The 24,572-nt window shown below is 38.3% G+C and overlaps 1 protein-coding gene across 1 annotated transcript; it reads right to left on the bottom strand.

Moving 5' to 3' along the window:
* Nucleotides 1-528: 528 nt before the first annotated feature.
* On the bottom strand, nt 529-8,069 carry CCDC28A (coiled-coil domain containing 28A). Its single transcript, XM_063443287.1, has 6 exons — nt 7,942-8,069; nt 6,524-6,713; nt 6,199-6,359; nt 5,020-5,174; nt 4,315-4,337; nt 529-1,922 (listed from the first exon to the last, which is right to left on the bottom strand). The coding sequence occupies exons 2-6, from the start codon at nt 6,679-6,681 to the stop codon at nt 1,868-1,870; spliced, it is 552 nt and encodes a 183-aa protein (XP_063299357.1). The 5' UTR covers nt 6,682-6,713; nt 7,942-8,069; the 3' UTR covers nt 529-1,867.
* Nucleotides 8,070-24,572: the final 16,503 nt, after the last annotated feature.

Raw genomic sequence — 24,572 nt, 5'->3', positions numbered from 1 at the left:
TTGAAAAGACCAGATGAGTTATACTTTGCTTCCCACGTGCATCAATAAGCCTTGTAAGCCTATGTTCTTAACGTGGTTAACCAGTTGCCCTTCCTTGCACCACTTGGATCACCACACACGACTTGCCATTTTGGAGATGCTCTGACCTAGTCATTATTTGGCCCTTGTCAAATCACTCAGATCTTTTCACTTGCTCGTTTATCCTGCTTCCAACACATGCAATTCAAGAACAGACGGTTCACTTGCTGTCTACTGTATCCCACCCCTTGACAAGTGCGACTGTAATGATAGAATTGATGTCATTCAATTCACCTGTCAGTGGTTTCAATGTTGTGGCTGATCAGTGTATGGCAAGCTATGCTTAGCCCAACACCCACCACATTTGCAAGAACCACAATTGCTTTGCCTGTATTATAATGGATATATTTCCTAGGCTAAAAAATATCAAAGGCTTCAGTCATAACAAATGTTTTAATAAGCATGAATTAATTTTGTCATTGTTCCTGTAAAACATAAAATGTCAAGAAATAAAGACAAGTTTTGTGTTTATTTGGCCATAACATGAACATAGTTAAACAATATTTAACTTTAGTTAGTTTGCTGGTACACATATAATTACATTTATCATAACATTGTTCTTATTTGAAAACTTTCACAGTCACTACGCTCAAGTAATGACACCATAAAAGCATACTACCCTACTTACATGTAGAACATATTTACAATAGACACATAGCAAATTGTAAAATTCTACCCATATACATAAAACAAATTACAATACATATTAGATTCAGTAGCAATTTGATTGTCTGCATGTAAACAAACAGTGATAATATGTAGGCTGAATGGACCACTCTGCCAATTTTGTAATCTTGAGATTACACTCTGGAGTAAAACATAACAGTAAGAACAACAGTGAGTTTAAAGTGTCCTTGTATATGAAAGATCAGATTTATTTTAGTTCATTTTTAAAGTGCATTCATCCCAGTAAACAATGTTCATATATATATATGGTTCTGTCAAGTATCATGTAGAAGTCTATACTTAATTACTTCAGATATGTTATCTGAACAAGGGGAAGTTTTGTATAATATTTAAAATATCCCCCACTGTAAAAGTACTATTTCCAAGTTCTGTTACGTCACATTTTACCAGAGGTCAATGAGGTGGGGTAGTTGAGGCCATCTGACTTCAAAACGAACTTATTTGGAGAAGCATGGAATAAAACAGTTACACTGTACAAAATACCTTGGCGGTGCCATAGAAGGCAGTTTTGGTGTTATAGTAAAAAAAAAAATATGAAAAAAGCAAGAACTATAACATAAAAAATCCACCACCACAATTTAAGCAATGGCTAGTCTAATGTGTGAAAAAATAAAATATTTTTTTTTCCCCTCACACATCACTTTTTCTCTAAAGAATGACATATTTGGACATGCAAGGCATAGTTGCAGTATCCTACCTGGAGCAAAGAAAGAAATAAGGTATATGATACAGATACTAGAAAAAACAGCCAGATAAGAGCAGAGAAATGTCTAAATCCATCAAGTACTTCTATGTAAAAATCAAAACATACAGGAGGGTGCAAGTATTGTTAGAAATTTTAAACTATTAAGAGGTCATTTTACATTCTCACACAGAATATTGAGAAGTTTTCATCTACCTTGTGATCCAAAATACCAAAACCTGTGGTTCTCAGCCTGGTCATGGAAAGACAAAAACACATGATTCACAAGTATGATGTATGAACAGTTTTAAATATATCTCATCACCAGGCAGTTAGAATGAGAAAGTCATGTTAACACTGTTTACACATACACAAAAGTAAAAAGCATTTAACAATGAAGGACTGTGGTGTGAAATTTTTTCAGTTAGTTGTTGTTTTTGGAATATCTTGGGCATCAGCGAGGTGCAACTTTTGTCTGTTTGATAGAGTTAAGTTTTAACATGTAGCTTGCTTATTTACAAACAAGTTGTTCAATTATAATGTATAGCACATTTACAATTTCAATAATAGAATAATTCCAATGAACCTAGTGTAAAAGGGGGAAAAAATTTAAAGAGTTTGTGCAGTGGCCAGGTCTACCATTGGACATTATGTGACTTAGTTCAAACTAACGGAAAAGGTCCCCAATTGCTTTTCCATGATCCACTGAAACACTGAAACACTGAAACATCCGTAGCTGGTATTGGTGGGCCTATTAAAAGCAATTTTCAAATCTGTGCCATCTATCTTCTGTTGAAAAACAAATGTACAGGCACACAATTTCAGCAAATACTGAAGGGACATGGCACACAAACAATCCAGGGTTCAGGGATAACACACTCACATGTCAGGAGGACAATAACATACAACCATGTTGGTATATAGTACTACAAGTGTATAAAACACCTATCCCCCCATGCAATTATATACACAACAAACTTTAATTCATATGCATCATCGGCCATCAGGCAAACCTTCCTGGAGTAGATTGCAGCTGAAAGGAAGACACAGCTGTCACACACTTGGAACCAACTCCAGTCTTCCCTGCTTGATAACTTCACTAAGATTAATTTGTATTGGGGGATGGGAGAATGTTCCTTTAAAAGGGACACTGTAGGCAACCAAATCACTTCCGCTAATCAAAGTGGTCTGGGTGCTGTGTCCATATTGCACTTAGTGAAGCAATGTTAAACATTGCAGTTCCAGAGTACTGCTGTGTAAGAATTTACTTTGATTCCAAGGTTCAAGCTTATAGGTGTCTTATTAGATAGTCTTTGTTAAAAATTGGCTAACTTGGACTCAGGAAATGCTTAATGTTTAAAACGACACAAGACCGTATATGTCTAGTTCAGGGAGCAGATAGCCTCCACCTGAGCAGTCTCTCCTAAATCAGTCTGTTCTTTCTCGGAACTTATCTGTTATATGTACATGACGTTCATCCCCATGTCTTATCTGTACTCCTTTCACTCCCTTCCAACTACTGTTCTATGAGTATTTGCACGTAAGCACTTACTTTTTAATGTATAAAAACACATACTGATAAATAAACGACAGAGGCTTATTTTGATAACCAGCACGTGTCTGGTTTCTGAATTCACGCTCCTCCAAGTGCACTTGAAATAACAATTTGGGCTCCCCTGAATATAAGTGAGATCACATTGGATCTACATCACTGCAATGTTTATATTGCAGCTGTAAGTCTGCCGTAAGTGGCTGTCTACCAGACAGTCAATGGGGGGGGGGGGGGAGGCGCTACTGGAATTGAAAAGGACTCTCCATGAGGATCTCCAACGTCAGATTTTCCCGATAGGAAAGCATTGATTAATGCCTTCCTATGGGGGAAATCCTAATGCAAGCATGGTCATTGCCATGCTTGCGCATTAGGTCTCCCTGCTGGCTGATGTCAGCAGGATGGGGCATGGGTGGAGCCTGACCCAGTCCAGAGGGACATCAGCACTGGATTCAGGTAAAGAATGTTGTCCGTGTAATTATTCCCGATAATTAATGCAGAAAAATTTACGGATCACCATAGTGTAGTTCGGATTCCTTCATTTCAGGCAGAATAGAGACATACATGTCACAATTTTTTTAAATCAGTAAGAGCTGCATTCTTATGTGATAGCTGCTGTCACTTTAACTCTGCTGGTACCTGAGCTAAAATCAATGAAAACCGCTAAAATAGATGCCACCTGCAACTTTAATTCCCACTAATCTGGGCGTCACTGGGACATGTATGTTATAGCTTTGCGTTTACAGCAAATACTCAAAGAAACACTACAGAGTTAGGAATTACCCTGTTTCTAGTTCCAAAAAAGGTCCACAAGCCCCTCTGTGTGCCCCTCTGCGCGCACACACACACAGATGATGACAACATCCATGCGTTATTTTGCATAACCAATATGGAAAAATGCATGGTTTGGCAATGTACACTGCTGGTTCCAAAATCTCAGGGGAGAACGGAGAAATACATGCCCCAGCCAGGTCATGATTATGCTGTTATTTATAAATATTACCATTTTAGTTAAGATTTCCTCCTCCATGCAGTAGAATATGACTGTCACTTATTTTCAGTAGACTGGCATGTGTATATCTTAGTGCCGTCCTATGACTAAAAACCGCAGTTTCCCCCATCCCTGAGGCATCCAGTAAGAACTCAGAACCTCAGCATGTATCAGGTGTCCCAAATGTCTCTAGAGCAGCACTATGCCTATGTGATATTTAAAATGATAGTCTTTACTATTGCCATATTTAAAATGTTTCTATTTAAATTGCAACAAAAACAACTGTATGTAAAATTATGTTTCATTTAATAAAATTAAAAAGGATACATAGAAGAATTCAGCTCTTCCAGCTGCAAAACAAAAGAAAACAAATAAGCAACTAAAAAGTAAAATGTACCATTTATCTATCACTATTACAGACAACTACATGTTTACAGCTACAAAAAGGCACTTGAAAAATGTTAAAAGGAACACTTCTGAAGCATAAATAACTCCAGCATGCTGAAGCACGTTATGTGTCTGGAATCAGTCATTTTTATTTTTTTATATATATTTTTTTTTAACAATTTACAAAAGTGTCAGTTTCAATAGGAAATCTTTGCAGAAATGTCTCCCCAGCCATCTAGACTGTGCCTGCTCTGTACTGAAGCTCCCTGAGAAGCATTGTAAAGCCATGTAGCTCCAGGCTTCTCAATAAGACTGAAAGTCTATGCTGGGGAGAAATTGGAGGGCTTGCAAGAGCTACAGACAGCAAGTTTGCAGCTTTTGAAAGCTGATTTTTCATGTAACCCCAATGAAAACATACAATAAAAAAATACATGCATGTTTTCTTTGGCAGATTGATTACAAAAAAGTTAAAAGATAAATTAAGTGATGTTTCTTTAAAATAACAACTCTTAACATGCAGTCATGAGACATTTAACAGCAGGATATTCAGTTGGATTATTTTCTTCCATTGCCAAACGGTTTCCTCAAATGTTTTCTCCAACTAAATCAACTTGGCATAATAGAACAGACATTTTAGAAACCTACATCAGAAAGTAGTCGGTCAAGATTGGAGTCACTTGCAATTTTCCTTTTATCTTCTGGAAGTTCCTCTAGCTCACCATAGAGTTCAAGATGCAGACGGGCAAGCTTCTCCTGCATCCCTCGGACATGTTCCATCTGTTCAATGGAACATTCATTGCCTGAAAGAAAAAAAAAAAAAGTCCTGAAAGCAACTCTCAGCTTACACAAAGGAATTACATAATCGTGACTAAATGAATTAGCTCATTTAACAAGGTATTGTCATGTATAAATAGGGGTATTAATTCTCGTGTTTAACCCCTTAACCCCTTAAGGACCAAACTTCTGGAATAAAAGGGAATCATGACGTGTCACACACGTCATGTGTCCTTAAGGGGTTAAGGACACATGACATGTCTGACATGTCATGATTCCCTTTTATTCCAGAAGTTTGGTCCTTAAGGGGTTAAAATATAATTCTGCCTATTTATAAATCACTGGTAAAACCACACCTTGAATATCCTGTGCAATTTTGGGCACATGTTCTAAAGAAGGATATTATGGCAGAAAAAGTGAAGAGGCAGGCTACAAAATACAAGGAATTCTGAATTTTAGTTGTGAAGAAAGGTTAACCATTTTAAATTTCTTTAGTTTGATAAATATTATATACAAATATATTCAGGGCCAATACAAACCATTGTCTGGAAATCAATTTATAAACAGGACTATCCATAGGACACAAGGTCTCTTATTAACAAAGGAAGAAAGGACATTTAGTTTAAGGAAAGGGTTTTTAACAGTAAGAACAATTAGGATGTGGAAAGAGATGGTTTTATCGGTCTATACAGATGTTTAAACAGCAATGGAATAAATACTTGCAAAAACAGAATTGTCAGGGATAAAAAAATTTAATTAGCAGGGTAATAGCTTCTTGGTCCAAAGAGATGTCTGTCTGCCGTTCTGGGTTTAAGAAGGATTTTTTTCCTAGTTTGTAACAAAATTGGAAGCGCTTCAAACTGGATTTCTTGCCTTCTTTTGGATTAACAGCAAAACCAAAATGTGATAAAATGTGATGGGTTTAATCACTTAACTACCTAATCGCTTTTAAGTATCAATTACTGCAGAAATAACGCAGAGTCCATAGAACAGATCAACATTTGAAGAAGTATATTGTGAATAAAACATGTAAACAACCAATAAAATTACCAAAAGCTTGAAGTTTCCCTGAGTGGAAGTCATTCAACAGACTCAGGAGACCCTTCTCCATCTCCTGAACATCAGACACATCCGTAAGGAAGGAATGCTGGATAGGAGCTGATGAAGCACCCTTGGCTTCTCCCTGAGACTTTGATTTCTCCTTAATAACACTTCATGTAAACAAAAAAAAAAAAAGACAGAAGAAATGCTTTTGTTGTCCAATTTGTAATGGTGATATAAAAACCATATTTTGCAAATCACACAAACAACTCCATGTTAGTGAGTGTTGGGATCAGAAAACAGGACTTGCTTTGCCAATTATATCTTTGCTCACCGTTTCAGCTTTGGTTTTTGTCCCACTGGCTGTGGCACAGCATTTGAGAAGCCTGTGCTTTTACTGACCGGCACAGCGTTTTTCTTTGTATTCAGTAGTGGAGGTGGGTGACTGGTAGAGGACTTTGGGCTCCTCCTTTTGATTTTCCTCTCATCCATTGAGCCGTATTTGTTACTACACTTATTTTAACCTAAAAAAAAAAAAAAAAAATAGCAATCAGTATTTTTTTTTCACATAGATGAATGTACTCAATATTATCTGTCTTGCGTTACAAAATTTCAAATTAAAGGTTGCTAGCATACCACTGACATTGTAAACCTGCATTTCATCTTCAAAACATAGTATAACCACTACATAAAATACTGCACTACGTCCGTGATGGCACCGAAGCCACTACTGTTTACAAATGTGCTACACCTCCAGCATAAAGAGAAGACATGGGGAGAGACAATGGAGGGGCTGGGATGAAAAAGACCCAGAAATTAGATTTTGATGAAGAATTACTACTGAAAAGGGGTTATAGAGCAAATACTGTGGGGAGAATGGGCACAAATGATGAGAGCGTCAGCTGACCATTCTTACAGTTTTTTGAATGAGAAACTAGTGAATGGCTGTGTCCAGTCTTCAGCTTCTTCAAGACTTCAACTTTAAAGCCTTAGGCATCACCAGAAACCAGGGGGCAGTGCCGACAGGCACCATCTAAACAACTTTTGGTTTATTACCCCTTAAAGTACAACAGCACCATGTTGACGTTATGATGTCCGCACTATTAAGGAACAGTCTAAGCCAGGGGGTCCTTAAACTCCGGCCCCCCAGATGTTGCTTAACTACAACTCCCATGATTCTCTGGCTATGTAATTCAAAGAATCATGGGAGTTGTAGTTCAGCAACATCTGGGGGGCTGGAGTTTGAGGACCCCTGGTCTAAGCTAAGGGCTGTTGCCCTTGTTCTTTGTCAAACAGTTTTTAAACAGTTTGACCAAGATGAGGAGTTGCAGAGGTACCAGCAGCCCAGCCCCAGGCCACAGGAATGGCTAATGCGGAACGTACACTTCTGTAATAGGGATATAAATTCGCTGAATGGGTCAGCTGACATTGGCACATTGTGGTTATGGTGCTTACACTGCTTTCTTAACTACTGAGCAATAAATTGTAACCAACTGCTAGACACTCAGCAAATAATCACCTCCTCACCCTCACCACCCCAGCACCCACTGCCAGCACCCCGAGCCAACACTGCTATCCTGTCTATGAAATCCCAGTCAGTGTCCCCAGACCAGCGATGTGCACCCCGTATACACACTGCACACACTGGCAGATACGCTGAGCGAGTTCACCAGCACAACCAGAGCAAAAGTGGACTAAAATCCGATACATTTCATTTCATTAACAAGAGTATTGGATATGACGTCATCTTACACACTGCATTCGTTCGCTTTACATTCCATCGGTGACGTCACGCCTCCCGCCTGTTAACGCCCCACTTTACTTCCTGTTACGGAAGGAGTCCAGTCCGACCTATGCACGCACGCCATCGTCCCGGTACGTCAGACGTCACTTCATTACGCAAATACGCAACGGGCATAGTATAACAGGAAAAAGAAAAATATTTTATAAGCACAGAAATCAAAAACGCGAATCTTGCTTTGCAACGAGAATAATGAGATGCTGAGACATGGATATTTTAAACCGACTCCTTGTTAACAGATAGAACATTTGGCGGGGCTCTGCCCTCATCAAACATGGCGGAAGGGGCTTCTTCCATGAGTCAGTCCATTAGAGAGGAGGATGTTCACATGTGATGAGCCAACATGGTGACCGCAAGGGGGTGCCCTAGTGGAAGCAGAATGTCACCATGTCAGATAGATTCCAGTACAGGGTTATGTGTTTCTTCTACAGTTACATTGACTAAACTAACTACTAATGCCCAGTCTGCATTAGCAACAAGATACAGAGGCATTCTGACTGCAAAATCTGATTTACAAGATGTACAGATTTTGCAAGACTGCAGATTTTGGTCTGTTTATAGAGCTGAAACCCAGAACCAAATGACAGAATTACACAATAAAACAATCCAATACCTTGAAGGGCTGAAACCCACAACCAAATGATAGAATTAGACAACAAAAAATGCTGTGAAAGCATCATTCGCAAAGTGCCCTGATGTTTGTATCACCGCTGGGGACCAGGTGAGCAGGTAAAAGTGAAATAACTTACCTGAACCTGTTCCTTGGGGGTGCTGCCATCTTTATCACTCCTCTTCGACTGCCAGGCGACAACATTACTGCTGTACTCTTGCGCATGAGTGAGATTACAACATTGAGGTCTATAAACCTCAATAGACAGTCAATTCCCTGCAGCTGTCACTAGTGACTGCTGTTGGGATTGACTCTTAGACTATTCCTTAAGTCAGTCGGAGGAGTAATAAATATACAAATTAGCCCCTACTTTGTCTCAGTATATCTTTTGACTGGGACGAAAGTTCAGTGAAATTTCACCACAGCTGTAATGGGTATTTCATAAATATTATCATTAAAACGTGCTGTTATTAGCGCTTCTTTCATACTACACCATGAAAGTAATGGTAAAGTCCTAGATGTGTCCCATATACTGTTATCGGAATAATTATGAAGGTTATTATGTGTTTTAATTTATTAAATTAATTTATTTTTTTAATTTGTATTTTCTTGAATTTTATGCATTTAGGCAAACATTCACATCAGAGTATTAGTGTTCAGAGAGATTGCATGTCATAACAATAAATTGGGTATGGGGCGTTTCCGGGTAGGCACTCTGTGTATACTCCAGGGACTCTTCGTCCAGGTGGTGCTGCCCTCTAGCATGTGCCAGGGTATTGGCAAGTCTGTGGTACAGTGCCGCTGCTAGGTGAACGTGTGTGTGGGTTGGGGATTGGGGTGGTGACAGGGGTTTAGAAGTCAGGGCAGTGCTAGGGATTGGGTCTATGTTGGTGGCTCGGGCATATGCTGCTCTCCTGGCCTACCGCTGTTCATAGTCTGCGGACTCCCAGGCTGTTGATCCTGAGGTGACTTCGCAGTTTGTCTTCTCCCGCTGCTCCCCTCTCTCCTCCTTTGTAGTTGTTTGTGCTCATCTCTGCCGGCGAGTTCTCCTGTGTCTTGCAGCAGCTTAGCTTCTCTGGATCCTGATCTGAGGTAAGTGTGAGGGTTTGGCCGCGGTGGGACACCATCAAGGTTCCGTCAGCTCCCCAGCGGTACCTCACCGAATTGTCTCTCAGCTTTTTGGCCAGTTTTCTTTTTTCTAGTAGTGCAGCAAAGGGGATATCACTGAAGAACCGGATAGTAGCACCCTCAAATTCCGCGCTTCCCATCTCTTTGGAGCGTGTCATGATGGCCGTTCGTACGGCTGTGTCTCTAGTGACTATTATGGTGTCTCGGGAGGCTGCCTCTGGTGCCGACAGAGCTTTCCTGACCCTGAAAGCCGCAGTACTCAGTGTGGGGTCTGCTTGGCCCCGCAAGCCAATAGAGGTAAGTAGTTTTTGGGTGTATGGTAAGAGTGCGTCCCCCTTAACGGCCTCAGGTATCCCCCTCAGGCATATATTGCGGCGTCTGTGTCTAGACTCCAGGGTCGCTACAGAGCGGTGTATTCTTTGTACCTGCTGGGTCAAGCCGTCCAGAGTATGTTCGGTGGCTTGCAGCCGGGCTTCTCGGGTATTGCCTTTCTCCCCCACCACTTGGAGCTTGTTCTGTATTGCCCCCATTTCCTGTCATATTCCTTGGAGGTCAGATTTCCAAATTTGGCGCATCTCCAGGAGCATGCGTTTAATGTCCCCCTTAGTTGCCGGGGACGAATCCTCGTCAGATTCAGCTTCCCGGTGCAGTTCGCCCCGTCTTGGAGAGGTGAGTGATGTCTCCCCCTCTTCTTGGGAGTCTTTGACGAGTCTGCTGTGCGGCCCTCCACAGGCGCCATTTTCGGCGGCGCCGGCGGGGTAGGCAGCTCAAACGAGAGCCTTATGTCTCTTTGTGTGGGGATTTCAGGTGCTTGAAATTTGCGGTGCTTGCGCCCCATGTTGGCTCTGGTGGGGTGGTATTGTGGAGGATTCTCTCCGGGTATAATTGCCGTTGTAAGTTGTGTTTATTTGTCGAGGTTTAGCGGAGCTCCACAAAACACGTCTGTTCTGTCTCTTGGTTAGCCACGCCCCCCCCCCCTTATTAAATTATTTTATTAATTGTTATTTTAATAATTTGCCTACTTTCTGCTTGTACTGCCCATGGGCCAATACTGCAGATTTCTGTAGGTATTCCTGCAAAAAGCAGGTGATTTGTTCTTGTGAATTTGCCTTCTACTGGATTTGTTCAGAGGGCAATGGACAGAATTATGCACTAAGGTGAGAATTCAAAGTGAATTTCAAGTTTTATGCCAAAGTAGCCAAAATGGAAGCATAGCTGACTTACAGAATTTTCCAAGTTCGACTTTTTTTTACCTTGAATTTCAAATTCACGTTGAATTCTCACTATAGTGAATAACCATTGAACTAATTTTAAAGAAGACTCAGCAGTACCTTTCAAGCAGATTTTTCGTTTGCAAATATGCAAAATAAGGTTTAGTAAATTTGTTCAAATTAATGAGTTTGTAATTCTGTCATTTTAACTGAATTTTACTTATTCGGACTACAGTCAGACATATAGAGGTAATGTAACCGCAGCCGGTTCCCCTATTAACCACTATAACATCTTAAAGCATAGAACTTAGCCGGGCTAACCACACAGATATCTTAGCCATAATATTATATATTTAGTAAGAGATCCTCTATTTACAATATATAAATAATTGAGAATACAATATAAAATAAGGATTGTCTTGGAAGCAATAACGTTTTGTCTTTTTAGTTATTTTATGAAATAAAAATATAAATATAGACATATAAAATCCATTATAATAATTTATAGCAGAGTTTATAAGATTGTATATGCTTGCAATAATATTAAAATAGAATAACATACCCTCTTAAACATGTCAACCTCTCTCAGTCATTATAAAATGGAGCAGCATCTCTGTCTGCAAAATCTGTCCTCTGTCCTAATTTTCAATAAGTACACATATTTATACCTTAGATGTTTTTCATGTTAGGGTTATCATAGTTCATATATGAAAAAGGAAAACATCTTTTACTTTTATTCATTTCAGGGTTGCCATAGTTCATATATGAAAAAGGAAACCATCTTTTATTCATTTTAGGACCTCCCTTAACTTGACAAAGATACAAGGCCATAACTAAAACGTAAGGGTGCACACATCATGGGAAATTCCCTGACTTGGGGAATTCCACTAACCTAGGACAAGATGGCGTCCTAAAGTCTGAACACCATATTCACTGAATATGGGTAAGAGGTCATTTATTAAAGAAACATTGTATAAAAAAACAATATGTTACATTTCTAACACATTATCAGTTTGCAATATCTCTTTTTAAAAAAATCTTCTTTATTTGTTTTTCCGTACAAAAAGACAAATCCATCAAGGGCCTCAGCCCTGCACTTAACCATCGTAATAAAACAATCCACAATGAAAATACAACACTTACATCACTTAGGACAACACTTTTGTTTTTTTTTGTGGAGGGCTCCTACCAATAATTTTTACCAAAAATGCAGTTGTTTTGATGTGAGCGTTTTGTTCAGGTATTTCTTCCCTCACTCTCCATTTTTCCAAGCCAATACTTGCCTAACTCCTGATTTTTATGATTTGGCTTAAAAATTAAAGATTCCATTCTTAATTGATATAAAACTTGAGTTTTTAAATGCTCATATATAAACTGCTCCTGGCACTTCCATTTACGTGCAATGATTAATTTGGCTGCAGCCATAAAATGTACATATATATATACACCTCTCTTTAAATTGTAGCTTTTGGATATTGAGCTGTAATGGTACATTTTCTGGACCTCTGGGAATTCATTTCCCTATTAGTCTTTCTAATCTACAGAAAGCCATTGACCATAATTCTTTCACCTTCTCACAACCCCACCATATATGCAAAAAGGACCCTTCATCTTTACTGCATCTCCAACAAATCAGAGAGCTAGAGTTATACATTTTTGCCATATTCGATGGTACCACATACTACCTATTCAATACCTTAAATACCACTTCTAGAATGTTCAAACAGTATATATTTTTACTTGTTTAAGATAACACCTGGCACCACTCTTCATATGAAATTTTAAGGTCTTTCTCCCATTTTTGAACTACCGGATTATTAGTGTGAGCTTCTATTTTTAGCAAACCGCTCCTAGCTTTAGAAGCGACCTGTTTTACCGTCTCATTGTTTAATAATGCACTTAAAATTTCTATACCCTCTGAAGGGTTATAAAGAAAGTTCTGTTTTATGAAGTTTTTTTATCCTCAAATAATTAAAGCATTTCTTTGACAATAATTGAAATTCCTGAGTAATTAACTTGAATGGTTTAATGTTATCATTTAACAATAATTGATTGATATACTTTATGCCCTTTCGGGTCCACTCTTCAATATCCAGATCCATCACACATAGTGTAATGTCAGACAGTTTGAAATTGATCAGAACTTTATTTCTTAACCCACTCTTACGTTTCAATTTGTCCCATTCATACCATAATGACTCCAAACACATGTTGGGGGCACTAGCCTTTTTGTATGAGTAATGGGCAGAATACACTAGCACTGGGGAGTGGACAAAATGGAAAGAGTAAGGATAGAAACCGGCAGGTAGGAGATCTCTACTAGTAAAGGAAAGCCCCCATAAAAGCTAAGAGAAATAAGTGAATGGTAGTAGGTAGAAAAGCCTACACATACTAGGAGATCTCTTCCCAGATGTTAAAAACTAGTGAAAATAATATAAGCAGAATTAGAACATAAAAATAACAGCTCTAAAATTATCTGTTAAAATGCAACAATAGATGGATACATATAAATGCAATAGGAACCACTTATCAACACATAAAATAGTGAAATACAAAATTAAAACATTCAAAGTACTATTAGCAATTGGTGTGGTATACGGTGTGCTCACTAGGTGGCATCCTTGTATCGAAAATCCTTTATATAGGGGGAATCTTAAACTAAACAGTGCATTGCCAACACAAATTTGTCTTAATAAGTTAAATGGGAGTAAATCCTTAAAAAGCAAATATAAATGTGTTAGCACAAAGGCTATGGAAAATAAATAAATAGTCCAAACACCATAATGGTCCAATAGAACCAGATAAAAAATAGTGATAAAAGATAAATAAATAAATAAAAAAAGATGAATAAAAATAAAAATATATTTTTATGGGGAAATGGGAAGACAAATTTATTTGGTCCCCATCCCAGTTTGGCGCGAGTCTGGTCCTCTGGCAAAGATATATTGACAACGTCACTTTTATATGGAAGGGAGAGGATGCTATGTTGGACGCTTTTAAACTATACTTAAACCACAACCCTTACAATCTCTGATTCACTTTCAACCAATCCAAGTAGCATGTAGAATTCTTAGATTTGGACATCTATATAAAGGACGACATGATCCACACCAAGACTTTTAAGAAAACAGTCGATTGCAATAGCTTTATTCCGGCAAGCAGCTACCACAAGAAAACCTGGTTGGACAATATACCCTATAACCAATATAGGAGAATCAGGACAAACTGTTCGGAGCCCGAAGTAGCAGCTATCCAGATGGATGAAATGGCGAAAAGATTTCTAGCCAAAGGCTACTCCAAAGATCTGTTGGATAAGGCATCCCAACAAGCTCTTAACTTACCTAGAGAAGGCACCATTGAGACAAAAATAAAAGACACCACAGACGCCCCCAATATTTATCCATCTATTGTTGCTTTTTAACAGATAATTTTAGAGCTGTTATTTTATGTTCTAATTCTACTTATTTTATTTTTACTAGTTTTTAACATCTGGGAAGAGATCTCCTAGTACGTGTAGGCTTTTCTACCTACTACCATTCACTAGCCTTTTTGACCCACTCATCCCTTTTTCTCAACCACACCATCTGACTCAGATCTTCTACCCCGCTCATTTCTGTTTCTAGTAAAAAAAACTGCTATTTTCTTTAGAACTGTATAGTTGTGTTTTATACAAATGGAAGACAATATTTGAAAGGTAGGTATGATGCACGTTAGGGAAGCTTATTCCACCTTCATGATTTGCATCAATTGTTTTTTATTAATTCTGGGCTTTTTACCTTTCCAAATAAACTTAACAAAATCACTTTGTACCATGTCCAACCACCGTTGGACCATTTTTAAGGGGATCATGCGAAATAAATAAGACCATTCAGGCAACATTGATCAAATTGATTCTACTGCTATCTATATTAGTGGTCATGGCAATTGATTTATGCACATTCATTTTATAATTTGAAATTAGGGTAAATGCTTCCACCTCCTTCATTAGTACTTCCAGCGATTCAACAGGGTCGGTTAGGGTCAAAATCAGATCGTCTGCATACAAGTTCAGCTTATATTCTTTCTGTTTAAAACGGAATCCTTTTATTAATGGATTATTTCTGATGTTATTTACCAAAATTTCCATTGTCATGATATACAGGATTGGAGATAACGGGCAACCCTGCCTGGTTCCATTATGTGATGTGAACCAGTCCACACAGATGTTCGGGACCATCGTTCTTGCTGTGAGACCATCATATAGTGCCAGGATTGCCCGGTGCATCCAACCCTGAATGCCAAATTTCTCCAGCGTCTTGCTAAAGAATTCCCAACCGACCCTGTCAAATGCTTTCTCTGCATCCACCGCTAAGAAGCAAAGGGATTTTGTTCTTATTGGCAGTGTCCAGTATATCTATTATACGCCTCGTGTTAGCAACCGCTACTTGTCCCGGGACAAAACCTATTTGGTCCATTTTTATAATATTGTTCAAAATATAATTGAGCCTATTTGCTAATATTGCCAAAAATATCTTTACATCAGTTTATTTATCAGGGATATTGGTCTGTAGCTTTCCACTTTTGATGGATCTTTATCCTGCTTTGGTATTGGTAGAATGTTAGCTCCGAGCATTTCTCTAGGAAAGCTACTCTTAGTAACAATATAATTAAACATGTTGGCCATATGAATACTAATCAAATCTACAAAGGATTTGTAAAACAAATTTGAGAAACCGTCTGGTCCTGGGATTTTCTTAGATTTAAGTTTGAGGATTCCTTTCTCTACTTCTTATACAGTTATGGGGCAGTTTAAACCACTATTTTGGCTATCCGATATCCTAGGGGTGTTGTTATTCTCCAGATACTCATCTATAGTGGGAAGATTGTACAAATCACCATAATATATGTTAAATCGTTCTCCAATCTCTTTGGGATTTAGATATTCCCCTTCCTCGTCTGCCAGCCTGACTATTCTACTCGAGGCCATCTTGTCTCTTAATTTTCTTTGACAATAACCTATCTGCTCGATTTCCTTTGCTATAAAATTTACATCTTAGTTTATTCACGATTTTTGCATTATTTTCTAAGAGTTTTAAATTAATTTGATTCTGCATCTTATGCAGATTATCTAAATTCTCTCTAGATATAATTTGTTTATTTTTGTTAGAAGTTTTTATTAGTTCAGTCTGCAGAGTTACCATTGCTGCACTACTTTCTTATTTGAACTTCGCCTGAAGACTGATAACATTTCATCTCATGGTAGACTTAAAAGCACACCAATTATTGGTATATGAGGTGTCTTTAGGATAATTTTCTAAAAAAAAAATTCTATAATCTGTTGTTTAAATATTTCGAGATAGCTCTTATTGTATAACAGATAATCATTTAGCCGCCAGGTGTCTCTATTAATTTTGTATCATTGACCCTTCCTTGTCCACATATTGATACTATGGTCTGACCAGGAGTTATCCAGAATCTTTATGTCTACCAAGTTTTCCAAAGAGGCAAAGTTGCCCCAGATCATGTGAGTATGATACGTGAGTATGACAAGTGGACTCTAGAAAAAAATTTGAAATCAGACTTCCCAGGGTATGCAGTTCTCCACAAATCAAAATAATCAAACTTATTCATATTACTACTCAGTGATTTAGCCAGCTTGACTAATCTACAATTTGCCGATTCTTTCTTAAATTATTTTTGGATCCAACACACAGTTAAAATCTCCTGCTATTAAACAAATTCCTGTTTTTAATGTTTCCACCTGTTCCAGACTTCTTTTTCAAAATTAAAACTAGAGACTCGTTTGGCAGATAGATATGGATTAAAGTGTATTTAATCTAATTTATTTTGCAAATAACGATTATAAATCTGACATCCGGGTCTTTAATTCGGTGCAGTATATCCACTTTTAATGATTGAGAAAATGTGATTGCTACCCCTCGTTTTTTTTTTATCTCTGACTGAAGCGTGAAGTAAAATGGGAAATCTAGTGCCTCCCCAACTGACATTATCAGCTTCCCTCCAGTGTGTTTCTTGTAGGAAACTCACCTCCACTTTATTCTTAAGCATATCATTGTATAATAGGGATTGCTTATTGGGAGAGTTTAAGCCCTGAACATTAACCAACATCATTTTAACCATTATCGTATATGAGGTAAACCCTCCACGGCCCCAAAGGTGTGTACATAAATATTAACATGACAGATACATAACATATAACACACACAGATCTTGGCCGCCTGGTCGAATCAACTAGATTGGTCTGGATCGACCTCCCTCTCAAACAGAGGGGGAACTGCTATAACTCATAGTTAGACAAAACCAAATAGAGTATACTTTTATTATAGCTCCCCCCTCTTTCCAAGAGTGAGTCAATCCTACGTAGAGTGGGTGGACTCCCATCCAATTCTCGGCTTTTGTGTCTTAAGATAGACACACGGAAAGGCATGAGATATTGCGAGGCTCTAGCTCCCCTTATTGTAACACATCAGCTTCTGGTATTTAGACCATGCCTCTTAACTTCTTGCTGGAGGAGAGGGAAAAAAATAAATAAAACCCTCTAACTCTGTGTTTGGTGGTTTTTATTATAATTTTCTTCTTCAAACCTGTTTCTCTGTGCCAACTATGCAATTGTTTAACTTATGTGCAATATATTATATTTCAAACTTAACTCTTTATAGTGTGTGACTCCTCTACTTTTTTCATTCTTTTATCCTTCCCTTTTGATTGTGTTCATCTTTACAAAAGTTATGATTATTATACCTTCTAGTGCTATCACTAAAGTTCTAACTATACCTTCTCTATATTAATTTTCTTTTTATTTCTTTCTTTTTCCCCTTCCCTTTCCCTATGTCCCTCGTATTTCTCTTTAATTCTATTCCTATTTTACAAAAATTAAGTTATAGTGCTATCTAGTGTTATTATTTATATTCTTCTAATTCGTCTATACCGAAATTGTGATTATAGTGCTAACAAGTGCTCTTAATTATATGCTTCTTATTATATTACCTAATCATCCCAGTTTATACTGTTTTTCACACCATATTTCTAAATACCTTTTAATCATTATAATATTCCATGTGCTTAGATTAATAGAGTGACCTTATTCATACCATCTATCCTTAAGCCGTTATTGGTACTTCTTATGTCTTGTTTCAAGGACAAAAATAAATAAAAATAAATATATATATATATATATATATATATATATATATAAACAAAAAGAGAAACCTTGCACTCCTACTTACATATTTAGTGACCCGGTGCTTGATTGCACTATTCAATATTTGTAAACGATAATCAGCACTCCCAGGTATTTGTATTTCTACAAATACCTGGGAGTGCTGATTATCGTTTACAAATATATATATATATATATATATCATTTTTATCCCCATATTAACTAATTGACTAGTACAGAGTTCTTCCTTCGTTTAATCCTGTCTTTGTTTAGGTTTATTATCCAGTTATCTGATTCTTTTCCATCCATTTGGCCAGCAGCTCAGGAGTGTCAAACGTTTCAGTCCTATCCCTCCAATACACTCTGAGTGAGGTAGGAAAACCCCAGATATATTTCACATTTCTATGTCTCAGAATGTTCAGGTGTTGACTGAAGCCTATACGCTACGCTCTCGTGTAGAAGGATAAATCAGGAAATATCAATAGATTTTTTAATTTTTCCTCCAATTCTGGTTTACTTCTCAATTATGCCATAATTTTGGACTTGGTATAGTAAGAGTGGAATTTGAGAATGACATCTCGCGAGAGAGAATCTGATATGTTTTATGCTCTTGGTAGCCAGTGAAAACGATACAACAGAAAGTCATGTGACCCTTCTTCAGTTATTAAACTTTTAAAATATTCAACTAGAAAATCTTTCAGCATGCTATTAGAGATAGTTTCTGGAATGTTACGAATATTTGATCTTCTTGAGCGGTCCTCCATATCATTAATATTGCCTTCCAGTTGATCAACATTACTCTTCATTTCTGAGAATGTCATCTGTAATTGATTATATTTTATGTCAATCTGTAAAACATGTGTTTCAATCGAAGACAGTTTATCCTACATAGTTTTAATTTCTTGTTTTAATTCAGTAGTGCTGATCGTGATGTCTTCTTTTATACACCTGTAAAATTTCTCCAAATAATTGGTCAAGATCTCTTCTGTTAAAGGGTTATGCCCCTGAACTTCCTGAGGTGGGTTATGTTTTTGTGGAGTTACTGCGTCACCATTGTCTGAAAACAGTTGGGATTTGTTTTGGGAAGGAGAAAAAAAGCCAAACTTTTCTCTGATTGCAATTCTTTTTTATCTCTTTTCCTCTTGTCTTCTTATACCTTTTTTGAGGCCATCTCTCTGTTTAGACAGCACAGCACTAGATACTTATATATATATATATATATATATATATATGTGTGTGTATAATTTCTGCTTATCTGACTGTGCGTTTTGCTGCTACTGCTTGGTGAAGCACTGTTTAATTATGCTTAGTACAATAATCTTCTGTGGTTAGCCTCCATTTAATTAATTAATTAATGTAATTCCTGCAGATATGTGAAAAACTTCTATTCCTTAACACAGCGCTGGAAATTTATACTGAATCCAGTGTTTTTATGTAATTAAGCTGTACTTGTTAATCAGTTGTCTGTAGAGCTGTTGATACTCCTTACTCCTTAGTATACCATTAGAAAATTATACTTAGTCCAGTAATCTAATAGAATTAACCTACTTTTATTTGTGGTTTGTATTTGATTTGTACAGGTCTGCCAGTACTCCTTAATTTACTTTTTGAACTCTCCACTGTTTCAAATCCAGTACAAAGGATTAAAGACAGGTATAGTGTATATATTGCAGCAGTAAATTTACTTATCTTTTCTGGTCATTTACCAAATATTCTACCCTCCCAATATTGATCCTTCCCTTAGCGTAGCTCCTCCACATATCCCCCTCTAATTTTTCTTAGGAGAAAAAAAAAAAGGCGCGCTCACAGTAAGTGTCCTCAGGATTGGGCTTCAGCTCCTTCTCCAAAGCAGCTTCCGATGCCAAAGAACCGTCCCGAGGACCGCTAGCTTAATCCTCGCCAAGGATTCTTTCGGTGTCTGAGCTGACCGCGGTATTCTCTGAGGGTTTTTTCATTGCCTGAGCTGATGGCGTTCCTTGTGTTCCGCAGTGATCATAAACCTCCCCACCTCATAGCTCCACCTCCGACGTCAATGTGAACTACGTCATACGTCCCAACATCTGCCAAACCTCTTACCAGTTTGCAATATCTCTAAAAGACAAAGTACACATTTAATAAATACAACATTTCATTCTAAAACTTGTAATGTTTGCATTTACCAATAACAGTAATTTGGTCACATCTACGGTTGATGAATCTCAAACAAACCATCCTGAGCGAGCCAGACAATGCTAAAGTTGTGTCCTGTTCCAATCTGCGCAGATGTCTGGCCTTGGCTTCTGATATCCAGTACTCTTTTTACAATTCTTGTTTAGTTTTGTTCTATCAAATTCCCCTACCTCGTGAAAATCCCCTACCCTTGTCACTTCCGGTGCTACTCCTCCACAGCAAGGTCCTGGAAGGTAAGTAAAGCTAGTTTTACACTTTCATTATAGTTAGTGCATTCACTAAGCTTAGGCACACGGGACATTTAGGGTTAAGTGAGGGTTCAAATTAGGGTTAGGTAAGTTATTTTAACCTCTCTCACACTCTATTCTTACCCTAACCATTGGGGTAAGGGTTAAAATAGAGTGTGAGAAATCATTATTTATAGATAGTCCCCTAATGTGAAATAGTCCCTAATCCTAACCCTAATTTGAACCCTAACATTAACCCTAAATGTCCCATGTCCTAAGCTTAGTGATTGCACTAACTATAATGAAAGTGTAAAACTAGCTTTACTTACCTTCCAGGACCTTGCTGTGGAGGAGTAGCAGGAGTGATAGCACTCATGTGCAGAACAGGATCCAGCTGATTCCCCTCACCGGAAGTGACGCGGGTAGGGATTTTCACCAATAGGGAAATTTGATAGAACAATTTTTTTCTGGTTTTCTATTCTACGTCTGGTTTTCTTTATGCTGAGTTTTCTGGGTTCATTCCTTTATTCCGTTCCTGGAATTCCCAGTCTCCTGAATTCCTTTAAATGTTTGTTTTTTGTTGCCACACCAATTCCTTTGCCAATGAATCCTTTTTGTTATAGCCTGTTCCTGCAAGCAGTGGTCTCATTTCCTCTGCTCCTTTCTTTGCAGGTAAGTACTGTGTGTGTTTTATTGTTGTTTATTTAGTCATGCATATCTAAGCAGTTAGGACCCACCGTAATTGGAGTACTTTGGTGCAGTGGTGGGCTGCATTCATCTTGGCCATTTAGGTATGTCTAAGTCTCCAATGTTTATTACATATATAGTACTTAGTTATGTCTCCTCTTGTTTTGCCTCTTGCCTCTTGTTTCGTTTTATTTGTCTTGTATTCCCAGTTCATGTACAGTCCTGTCGTGTCCATGTCCTGTTCATGTTTCCCTCATGTATTGTGTACATGTTCTGGGTTTTACTCTCTGTCCTGCTCCGGTTCTGGGTTCTTCTAGTCTTGTCTTGTTTTCTTGTTTGGTGCCTGTTCTAGTCTTACCTTGTTTCTAGTACTGGATACATATCTGCTTAATATCAGCTCCTGGCATCCGCTTAAGCTGCATCAGGGTTCTGGTATGTGACTCAACACCAGGAGGCGTGTGGTTACCCTGCACCAGACCCTGATTGTCCATTTCCACGCTGAGACTCCCATCATCTACATCAGGTACACAGGGGCCCGGTATTCAGGCCACCACCCATGACAAGATGAGGAAGCATACACTGAATAAATAAAATTCTTAGTCAATTAAAGTTTTTCTTTAATTATGAGAGAAGCACTTTGAATATTGAGAGATTATAATGCAGACAAAGGGAAGGCTCAAATAATTAGTTTGTACACTAAGCTAAATTCTCTTCAGAAGGCAGAAAAGGATTATGTAATGGCGCATATTACACCTGCCGAGACAGCTATTACTCTGAAAAATGCTGGAGAAATGTTTAGTGATGGATTATTGATTTGCCTGAAGTATTGATTTGCCTGAATTATTGAAACCATTTGCCATCCATATTACACAAGGTTATGGAAAAATACTTAAGTACGTAACGAACAGCTGAGAAGTTTCAAAGCTACTGAAAATTACTGTGCTAGCCCAAATGACGATAGAGTGTTGAAAGTGAGTGACGACTCTAAAACTATTTGGTACATATGAGCCCAAAGGGGGAAATAGTCCACAAAGATGCAAGCTGTAAGTTAAAAAAAGAGAGGGAAATGTAAAATAAGCGATGGATAATGACAGACATATGTTTTTAACATCAGTGATAACCAACTAGATGGGTTAATACCAAAAAGGCTAATGGTCAATACAGGAGAAACATTCCATATGATTACTAATATCAGAAAGTGCAAGAGTTTTGGTTACACCTTTAACCCAAATTTCTTGAAGCTCACAGTTGGAAAAAAGACAGAAGTAGTGACGCTGAAAGCAAAGGAAACCAAGTGATAATAACGCTGAAGAAAGTGCTGTACATTCCATCATACACCCAAGATATTTTTTCTGTAAAGACAGCAACAAATGACGGAAGCATCAGTAAACCTTTAGCAAGGCAGGAATAAACCCATTCATAAGAAAGGTATCAAATTCAGAATTCAGAATTACAATAGACTTTGATAATTAAACATTTTTATTCAAAATGATGACCGCTTCCATTGATGTTGTTATAGTCTAATATGAAATTATTGGTCACTGTAATTGTGATGATATTGCAGAACTACAGAATGTAGTGGAATGGGTGAACATACATCAAGGAAAAGGTTGATAAGTCTAACCTAAACTGTGAAGTTAGCACTCAAGATAATTGTTTTCATAGCAAAACAAACAAAAAAATGATGCAAGAGCCATGGCAGCCTTAGAGCTGGTGCACACTGATTTTACAAGAGGCTCATATCGCATATCCCTTTCTTTACTGTCCACCAATAGCAGCAAAGAATGCAAAACAGTAAGTAAAGATGGTATAAATAATGATAAGCCACTCTCATACCCAGTAAAAAAGTCAGCACCTCCCATCATATTTCCTCTTTCTTTGCTGCTCCACAATCAGTTAAGTGCTATTTTTTATCTCTGTGATTGTCAGGATTACTATTTGATCCAGCACGTAGAATTGTGTCACACAGATGACTAATAGGTAACGTATTACCGGGCCTTAGAATGGCCGGACTTAACATACCAAAGAGTAGAAAGGATACTTGACAAGGTCAGGGGATACAAAAAGACACACAACAATAAGGGAAAGCCAGAGGTCAGGGATACCAGAATACAGGGAAGTCAAAATCAAAGCCAAAGTAAAAAAACAGAAGAAACTTGAATCAGGAACGCGCTCTTGGACAACCACTAGGGAAACCACGACAGGGCACTGAGCAGGATGAGAGCTGGGCCTAAATACCCCTCCTCTGGATCTGATAGGATATAATCGGCCTTTGACCCCAAAGGCAGTTACCAGGTTCTCATTTGCATAATTGCTGCTCAGCACAAACCCTCCTGTGGATTTGATTACTGCTTGGCACAACTTTTCCTGTCAGGACAGTAATGTTGCTTGGCACAAATTTTCCTGTCAGAACAGGAAATGTCATTAATCTCATTTTACATGCGGATGAATACGTGACAGTGATTTAGTTATACCATTTTGTGTATTTCTGATTGTATGTTTTAGAATTGTAGTTAACTTATACTTTGGTACCTTATGGTACCTTATGGCCACCGTCAGTGGTGTATTTAGGATTAGGGCTGCCCTAGGCAGGACGGTGCTCGGGCACCTCCCCCCCCAATTTAAATTTTCCCCACCCCTTCCTGTCAAGGCCGCACTTTGACAGACGCTCACTCACTGACAGACGCACACTCACTGACAGACGCATACACTCATTGACAGACACACACTCTCATATACACTGACAAACAATGACATACACACACACTATTACTTGGACACACACTGACAGACGCACACACAATGACAGATGCACGCACTCACTGACGGACACATACACACTCACAGACACGCATTGACAGCCAGACATACACACTGACATACACACACTGACAGCCATGCACACACAGGCACTCAGATACACACTACCTTTGGGAGTGCTGGGTGGATTTGTTTTTTACCAGGGGTCCCTTCTGACAGGAAGGGAGGCAGGCGGGCAGCTAACTAAGAATCCATGCGGGCGGGCGGTGCTGGCGAGGGAGCACTGATTAGTGAGCTCTCTGCTCAGCTCCCTTGCACGCCGCAGAGTGATGCTGGGAGCCGGAATATGACGTCATATGGACTGTTTGTTAGCCGCCAGGCTAACAAGGTATTTGCTTGGGCATCAGGGCCGGACTGGGGATACGAAGCAGCCCTGGAAAAAAATTTATGCCAGCCCCATAAGTAACTACGCCATGTATTGTCACATGTAATACGTATGGCTATGTGTTGCCACCCGAGATGATTGAGTAATATATATATATATATAAACACTATATATATATATATATATATATATATATACATATACATATATATATATATTTTATGTGTGTATATTACTCAATCATCT

Source organism: Pelobates fuscus, chromosome 2 (assembly GCF_036172605.1).
Source record: "Pelobates fuscus isolate aPelFus1 chromosome 2, aPelFus1.pri, whole genome shotgun sequence".
Taxonomy (NCBI): Eukaryota; Metazoa; Chordata; class Amphibia; order Anura; family Pelobatidae; genus Pelobates; species Pelobates fuscus.
This window is presented reverse-complemented; position numbering and strand designations above follow the sequence as displayed.

Bases quoted from the DNA above. Each gene is read 5' to 3' on its own strand.
- CCDC28A (XM_063443287.1), bottom strand. From the start codon at position 6,681: ATGGATGAGAGGAAAATCAAAAGGAGGAGCCCAAAGTCCTCTACCAGT. The intron at 5,175-6,198 runs GTAATTTTATTG...TTTTTCTTTCAG, and splicing joins AGGGAAACTTCAAGCTTTTG to GCAATGAATGTTCCATTGAA. The intron at 1,923-4,314 runs GTATCCTTTTTA...TCTATCAAACAG, and splicing joins GAAGAGCTGAATTCTTCTAT to ACAAAAGTTGCACCTCGCTG.